The sequence below is a fragment of the Typha angustifolia genome, chromosome 2, assembly GCF_048772165.1.
Source record: "Typha angustifolia cultivar Huaian chromosome 2, ASM4877216v1, whole genome shotgun sequence".
Lineage (NCBI taxonomy): Eukaryota > Viridiplantae > Streptophyta > Magnoliopsida > Poales > Typhaceae > Typha > Typha angustifolia.
The window spans coordinates 9,821,427-9,829,629 of record NC_133240.1 but is presented as its reverse complement, the minus strand read 5'-3'; the positions used below and the strand labels follow the sequence as shown (position 1 = coordinate 9,829,629).

The window sequence follows — 8,203 nt, the reverse complement described above, 5'->3', positions numbered from 1 at the left end:
ACCCACAACCAAGTATATTATGTACAAATTAATTGATTGCAAAAGAGAAAATAGAAAAATAAAAGAACCTTATGATCACGGACTTAGAATTTATACATGCCCACTAGAATCACTCTCTTAAATCAATCAAATAAACAGTATGTCGAGACTGGAAAATGACTAGAAGAAGACCTGATCCTTTCCGCCTTGAAACCTTGTGAAGTCTCTCATATCTGAGAGCAAAATTCCGTAATCATCTCCATTTCCTGACATGGCTGCGCCATCCACATCCTGTGGGAAATCAAGGAAATTTTGGTGCAATAATGGCAAGTTGAAGAAAAAGTCGCTATTTGAGCTGTTACTCTCCTGATGTGGAGCTGTCGAAAATGATGAATCCAATTGCTCAGACATTGGCTGGTCATTTGGGAAAGTGGATGAGTCTAGATGTGACGAGGAACAGCCGATGGCGTTGCTCTCGGGCTCATAGATCTCCATGTTATAATTATTGTTCATCGATTCCCCTCTCTTCTTTTGGAAAACTCTACATAACACCCAATCCTCCTGTATTGCATACATACAATTCCAAACGAACAGCGAGCAATTAAAACATATATACTTTGCAAATATTTAATCACAAAGTAAACAAGTTCTGATTGAAGGACTAATATACATACATACATATACTTATATATACCTTAGGGGGAGTGTGTGGATTCTCGAGTCGGAACTCGTGCATCACCCAACTGCTCTTTATTCCATTAGGAGCTCTTCCGCGGTAGAACACGAGTGTCTTCCTCATTCCGGTGACCATACGGCTTGAAGGATCATGGATTATACGATCCTTCCCGGTGGCTTTCCAGTATCCAGATTTAGTTGCCCGATTGGTGCGTAAACCAGTCGCATATTTGCGATCTCGAAAGCTAAAGAAGTACCATTCGTTTGCGCTGAGCTTAGCTACATCTGAGGCCATGCAGGTCAAGTTCACGCTTAGAAATTGTTAATCGATAGGCTTCATGTGAATCTAGATCTAGCTTTAATTACTAATAAGTTAAAACCTACTTAGTTGATAATAATTATATATAATAGTGTATTATAGTTAATGCCACTCCTAATGGATAGAAGGAAACTGGCTCATTAAAGGAAATAAGACAAAGTTTGGAGTACTCAGCACTCCAATGAACAGATATATAGATTACTCCATGATGCATGCTAATTAAATTTCAGCAGTGCTAATTGACAAAAATCACGCGGCTACGGCTTAATTATCTGTCTATATGAATAGTTTATTGCTTGGCAAGAGACAAGAAATGCCCTAATAAATTGTATAGCTTAGTAAATACAAATCATACCTCTTTCATTCTTTATAACAGGCCATCAGGCTAAGTTTGTCAGAGCATATATGCGAGAAATATGTACGTTGCATCATTAATTTACATGGATAAGCACTTCTACTGTAGATTACGTTTCCCCTTAATGGTTTGTTAAATTTGAGCAGCAAAAGATAATTTTATCTATCTCAACTACTGTAGAACTTTATATAACTAGCTGAATGAAAGATAAAGATCTAGCTAGGAGGATATATATATATATATATATAGCTCACCAGGTAGCTCCCATGGCTCGCGTGTGTGCAAATCCACCTCCACCATGGTAGCTCCGTGGGCTCTCTCATTTGCCACCTTCTTCCGTAGATAGTAGCATACCAACTCTTCATCACTCGGATAGAATCTAAACCCTGGTAGGAGAGTGCCGTTGATATCTCTCAGGTCCATCTGTCTTTAATTTCTAAAGCTAGAGATCGAAGGATAACTTGGTAAAGCTTTGCTCCTGCAGTTGAGGTATGGAGTACATATGTATATATACATACTGGAAGAGAGAGAGAAAGAGAGAGAAAGAGAAAGAAAGAGAGAGAAAGAGATCACCAGAAAAATCCATCAGCGATGAGCTAATCATACAGGCCATGAAAGCTACCCTTGCTATTAAAAATCATTATCGCTGTCATCTCGGGCGAGGGAGGAAGCGTGCGTGGCAGTCATTATCTCCCGGAAGATTCTTAGGTCTAATTAATGCTTGTGCATCAACAACTTAATTGGCAGAACACCATGGTTACAAGAAATCTTCTCATGCACGGATTGGCAGAGATCCACTTTAAATCATGTCTCATCTAAAACATATACCAGTAATTAAAATATAATTAATTCACGACTTTAGGTTGTTATCAAACAATTCATGTGATATCATAAGTACAGTTACTTTGCGAGTATAATTCATATCAAAACTCATTAAAGATTGAAGTCATACAACAACCGGTGTAAGTACACTAAAGCGTGTCATCTTGAACGTATTGCCATTTTTAAATTATTACTTCTTTATTTTCTACGTGCAGAAGAATATAATCAATTTTTCTCGCTATTCATGAAGTCATATTGTGCTTTCTTTTAGCCTAAGTAAGAGCTAACCTAGAGAGGATATGTGTAGGCTATCAATAGAGTTGTGACGATCGATGTGCATGAAAACTATATATAAATAATACCTAAATAATGAATAAACCAATGTTGTCCTAGATAGAGACAAATATATATATATATATATGTATCAAAATAATAGAGGAGACAAGCCTTCGGATCGTGAATATAAATGAATGTCAAATATGGCATTATACTTACATACTGGTCTTGGTATATATGCTACCATAGTCATGATCGTTAGACTTAGCTAGTGTGGTTCCTAATTAAGTATATCCGATCTATATCATGTAGGTTAATTTCCAACCATGCAGAAAACACTTAGAGTGGATATAAAATTAAGTTAATTGTGGCATTTCTACTAATTAAAATTGTAAGCAATTTTCGAATTATAAATTCTAAAAAAAAAAAGGGTGACTAGTGTTAAGACTATCACATTTGTGAATAAATATATAGTTAAATAGCTTTTCCATTCATAAAGTACCTTTTTAAACTAAATTTATCTTAACTAGCTTATTTGTTTTGTTGAAAAGGATCTCGCATCTTAAACACAAAATTACTTGGGAAAATAGCATTGTTAGGTAGATGTAGCACATCAGGGCTATCATCTATCAGTTTAAAGATTATCCATAATCTCCATGATTGGGATCAGAAAAAATAAATAAAATAAATAAATACTCAAAGCCTTTGAGATGAGTAGTCTTTGGCTATGTTATTGTAGGAAGAGTAACGGCTTTATTCTCTAAAGAAATTCCATGACTGCACGTAGCCATGTCACATAATTTTATATACATTATCAAATTAATCCACATGTTAAATACTATTAGAAAGTGAAATGTGATAATTGCTTAATTAGTTTCAAAATGGTCCCTTTCTCATCTACTTAAAGATCAAACTCAGAATAATCTTTTTATCCTACTAATACAGGAAGCAAAAGTTGTCAAATTAAAGAACAATTTGAACAGTTAGTGTGTCTTCATGAGATTTTTCTCAAGATAAACAGCTTATAATTAGGTCCTATTAAATTTATAAAGTTCATCAGATTGGACAAACAATTTGGACTGTGAACTCCCTTGGTTAGTACTGTCTGTCTATCTATCTATCTGTCTGTCCATCTTAATTAATTAAAGAATATAGCTATCATTATTCATCCTCATCCATTCAACATAAACAAGGAGCAATTTAGATGGCCCAACAGAATTGGAATGTCTTGTGTACTAAAAAGGTCTCAATTATTTATTAGAATATATTAATCAATGCATGATAAGTTGATAAGCTAGCCCAGCTAACCACGATTTTTTGCTCGGTATTAAAATCTAATTAATTAAAGATTCTCATACAATAAGGAATAAAACTCGATCTTCATTCTTTATATTCATGTAAAGATCATATATTAAAGAACAAGAAACGAAGTTAATTAACACAAACTCTCTTTGCTAATTCAAGCTACGATAATATTTGATAAAAACCCTATCACTATCCTAGAAAGAAAATTAATAAAAAGCTTTGTCATATCTGAAAAAATATTCCAATCGAGCAGATGACAACATCAGATGCTGATGCATCATGCTTCCTTGAGCTAATTACGGTTTTATATATTTTGTACTACCACAGAGCTAGGGTTTGTTTGATGGCTTATGAGGGTGGGGAAATGGTTGTCTACAAGTATCGTTTTGTGTAGATAGTGACCAGATTCTTGAAAGGGAAACATAGTTATAGTAACACAATTAACACCGACGACAATTACCTGAGACAGATTAAGTGCATAATAACCTTAATATCTCCTGATCATGAGCTTGGATAATGTCGATATCACGGGTTAATCGATCCGTTATATATATATATATATAAATAATTTGCAAGCAAAGAAGAAAGAAACAAGTTTAAAGATCTTAACGACAAACGTCAGATTTAATGCTTCAGAAGCTGTATGAAATCCAGAATATTAAGGCTTTAGATCTGGGTGAAGAGGATGAGACAAGGAGTTTATATTCTCTATAGTTAAGAAGGTACTTGAATCTTAATTAATGAGATAGAAATGAATCAGCTAACTCAAGATTAGTCATTTAATTAAGGTGAGGACAAGGATTAGAATCAAGTTGCACGGCTCACGAGATTTTGAATCAGCTCACAGGAGTGATCTCTCGATGCCCAGCAATGCCTTACGCAATTAATGATGACAATACTATTTATTTATAGAAATAATACTCTCTCCTTAGTAATTTTTTTGGCCATATTACTATATATCAAATTTCATATTAGGATTTTTCACATAATTGAACTTTCCAAATATCATGATTATCATTATAGTTAGTTACTCATTTCTGAAGGTTAACAAATAATCTAGATAACTAAATTACTCATTTTTGTTAAAGTTTAAAGTGTAAAATATTTATCAATAATTTTTTATTTTGCATAGAAGAATATATTTTTCCTTACATCAAGATATTGGATTAAAAATCTAAGTATGGTTTTAATCATGATTAGTTAAATCTTAATAATGGATGACATTTTTGAGAGTGTATAATAGGTGGCAATTACAATTTTGAAGAATGTAGAAGTGAAATCAAAACAATTATATAAAAATCCTTTTTAACATATAATGAATTCGTTGAAGTCGGCGATGCTTTTCATTGAAATCGTCATCGTTATATAATCCGATCAAGCGATGCGGATCGGACTTGGGGATTAACGATGGGGATTAACGAATATTAATCCGATTTGGTCGTAGAGATCCAAATCCTTATCGGATCCTCTGCGTCTCCAAGCCCTCACCAAAAATCTCTCGTCGTCGCAATCCTACCGCTTCTGCTGTTGCTTCTCCAATTCTAGGGTTTCCTAATGGCGTCGGAGTCGGGGTCGAATTTAAATCCCTCCTCCTCCTCCTCCTCCTCCTCCTCGTCGCAGTATGGATACGGCTCGAGCGGCGCCCCTTACTTCCCTCTCCCGTTCCATCTCCAAAACTCCGATCCCACTGCGTCGCAATCCTATCTCCCTTCGCCCCAAATCCCTCCGCCTATTAAGATGCCGCAACCGTTTCCTTCGTCGTACCCTCCCGCCGCCGCTCCGGTCGCCACTGGTGTCTACACGCTTCCCCAATATCAGCAGGTGCGATTCCTACCTCCCAAATTTACGAAAATCGCGATCTTTTGATGTTGTAAGGCGCAATTGCGTTTTTTTTTTTTGGAGGGTTTTGATAGATTATACTACTTAATTTGTGTCGATAGGCACAGCAATTGTTCCAAAGGGATGCGCAGACTATTACGCCTGAGGCTCTAGAAAGTGTGAAAGCCGCACTTGCGAGTAGCGAAGTTGAGCATAAAACGGAGACGAAGAAGAAGGCTGTTCCTCGTAAAGCGGCTGGACAGAGTTGGGAGGATCCTACGTTGGCCGAGTGGCCAGAGAGTACGTTATAAATATAGCTGGATTCTTTGGTGAATTTATATAATTTATCTCAGATGGCTTAATTTTTATGTTTCAAGGGAAGTTAAATTCCTAAATCTAGAGTCGTTTTTCTCGTTTAACTGAAGGGCCTTCTGATGGGTTGCTACCACCTTTTACGTGCATGCAAATTTTTATTGATTTTTTTTCCCCTCTAGTAGCAATGTCCTGGGGTATTAGTAATGAGATGGGCTTTATTGTAAGTTTTATCTTTTAGGCCACCAGTGCAATTGTTATTTCTTCTTTAAATTAGCTTTGAACTTGAATCTTTCATATGAAGTTTCGTTTGGTTTTGTACCTATTCCCAAATAGCTCAATGATAAATGATTGCAGATGACTTCCGTTTGTTCTGCGGAGATCTGGGTAACGAAGTAAATGATGACGTTCTTTCAAAGGCATTTTCAAGATTCCCTACTTTTAATATGGCAAGAGTAAGTATCTATCTGAATTATGGTAGATGATCTTTATAATTACCGCAATTAAGGTACAGTGAAATCTTGACTAGGCTTATGTTTTACTATCTTTTGTCTAGTTAGTATTTGGATCTCATGTTCCACTTTATGATTGTTTTCATTATAGGTCTGGTCTCTCCCTCATTGTTACTTTCTTTTGTCCAGTTAGTATTTGGCTTATGTAAGTGAATTTTCTTTTTTCTCTGAAAGGTCAATTTCTTGCAACATAATGTGATTGTCAAGTATAGCTGACTTAATTTCCACTCTTGAAAAATGGTTGGGTGTAGTGTCGTGGCCGGATCTTTCCGGAACTAACAGATCAGGTCAATTTGTAGTTTTTAGGTTTTCTGTATTGTAAAAGGTTAAAGTGTTACTGTTTGTGGAAGCATTCGAGTTTGACATGATTAATCTATCTATAATAAGGCTGCCATAAGTGTTCTTGAAGTACGTACATTTAAGATTTCTCAATGTTTTTATAAAGGCATCGACTTACCTCATAATGTTTCATTCAGGTCGTCAGAGACAAGAGGACCGGAAAAACCAGAGGTTACGGATTTGTTAGTTTTTCAAATCCTTCAGACCTCGCAGCAGCAGTCAAAGAGATGAATGGTAAGTATTTTTTCTGTTTTGGCACATTGATTATTCATATACAGAGCCTTGTGACTAATTCATCGACAGCGCGCCATGTAACCCTCTTCTAAACGCATATATTGTAGGCAAGTATGTTGGAAACCGTCCTATCAAGCTGCGCAAGAGCAATTGGAAGGAGCGAACAGATGTTGAGGCTTTGGAAAGGCAAAAGGTATTAATATCCTTTTGCTACTCGTTGTTAGTGTCTGCTTGGTATTTATGCATATGTTTATAATTGTGTGCTATGTTCAGAACCACATTCAGAAGAAACCCAAACTGCAAAAGAAAAGTATTCTGCATAAGTGAGAGCTTCAAGGATCATATTCACATGACGGCCCCTGGTAAGTTGCTTTTTATTTCCTTCAAACGTCTGATGGTTCCTATATTTTCTCTCCTATAGTTGCATATACAATTTGGCATTTTCTGCCTCGTGAGTGGACAAATTGTTTGCCTTTTTTATTTGAAAATATTGGTCAGAACTTTTACGGACATCTGATATTTGGAAAGATGCACTAAAAGGAATGTCCCAATCAGAACTGATGAGAAGATTATGCCATAAGATGCATCTGTGACTATGGGTTGCAACGCATGCCAACTCCCTATATGAGCACGTACCCGTTCTTCTTGGAGGAGATATATATGCATGCTGTGAAAGTTGGAGTGTGTATGATGTTCTATACAAAGGCTGCAGAGCCAAGAAATATCTTGACCATTATGTTGACAACTACTTTTGGACGTAACCATGTTGTGCAGTTTTCAACTAATTACTTACTCGAACTGTATTTAGTTGTCAATTGATCGAACCCATTTCAATCTATACAGGTCGAGAAGGAATTGGATCAACCGAGCTCATTTCAAATTGTATCAAGTTGCATGGTGGACAAGAAGACATTATAGTTGCTCTTGGCATATGTATGATGGTTCACTTTCCTTTCTCCAACCGTAGCCTGCTTTCTTTTACCCTTTTTCTTCTAAATTTAGCTCTAGAGAGAGATTGAGAGGCAGGATTTTTCTGTGTTATTTTTACAGTTAGAGCTTTTGGAGATCTAAACTGTATGTATGTCCATCATTATGCACCTGTAGTTCCTGTGGGGGGAATGTATGGAATTTGAAAGCTGATCTGTCTTCCTGAATATGCTCGAGCTGTTTGCATGAAGTGTTTTGCTCGTACGAAGCACTAAAAGAAGTTCCGAGTATATTTATAATTTTATGTAAAGTTTTTGGTTATTGAGGTGG

General features: G+C 36.1%; 2 protein-coding genes across 2 annotated transcripts; one reads left to right on the top strand and one right to left on the bottom strand.

The window, feature by feature from the left end:
* LOC140774575 (protein CUP-SHAPED COTYLEDON 3-like) lies at positions 1–1,806 on the bottom strand. Its single transcript, XM_073117619.1, has 3 exons — positions 1,583–1,806; positions 674–939; positions 1–540 (listed from the first exon to the last, which is right to left on the bottom strand). Exons 1-3 carry the CDS (start codon positions 1,749–1,751, stop codon positions 160–162), a joined length of 816 nt encoding a protein of 271 aa, XP_072973720.1. The 5' UTR covers positions 1,752–1,806; the 3' UTR covers positions 1–159.
* A 3,404-nt stretch (positions 1,807–5,210) lies between these two features.
* On the top strand, positions 5,211–8,123 carry LOC140770750 (uncharacterized). The gene is made up of 7 exons (XM_073112013.1): positions 5,211–5,552; positions 5,672–5,849; positions 6,219–6,316; positions 6,850–6,946; positions 7,054–7,139; positions 7,220–7,308; positions 7,790–8,123. The coding sequence occupies exons 1-6, from the start codon at positions 5,286–5,288 to the stop codon at positions 7,271–7,273; spliced, it is 780 nt and encodes a 259-aa protein (XP_072968114.1). The 5' UTR covers positions 5,211–5,285; the 3' UTR covers positions 7,274–7,308; positions 7,790–8,123.
* The last annotated feature ends 80 nt before the right edge of the window (positions 8,124–8,203 follow it).

What these genes read in the sequence shown, in the direction of transcription:
- LOC140774575 (XM_073117619.1), bottom strand. Translation starts at nt 1,751, where the DNA reads ATGGACCTGAGAGATATCAACGGCACTCTCCTACCAGGGTTTAGATTC. An exon ending in CGAGCCATGGGAGCTACCTG is followed by an intron (nt 940 to 1,582) that starts GTGAGCTATATA and finishes GCATGGCCTCAG; the next exon opens with ATGTAGCTAAGCTCAGCGCA. An exon ending in ATCCACACACTCCCCCTAAG is followed by an intron (nt 541 to 673) that starts GTATATATAAGT and finishes TATGCAATACAG; the next exon opens with GAGGATTGGGTGTTATGTAG.
- LOC140770750 (XM_073112013.1), top strand. Translation starts at nt 5,286, where the DNA reads ATGGCGTCGGAGTCGGGGTCGAATTTAAATCCCTCCTCCTCCTCCTCC. An exon ending in GTTGGCCGAGTGGCCAGAGA is followed by an intron (nt 5,850 to 6,218) that starts GTACGTTATAAA and finishes AAATGATTGCAG; the next exon opens with ATGACTTCCGTTTGTTCTGC. An exon ending in CTACTTTTAATATGGCAAGA is followed by an intron (nt 6,317 to 6,849) that starts GTAAGTATCTAT and finishes TGTTTCATTCAG; the next exon opens with GTCGTCAGAGACAAGAGGAC.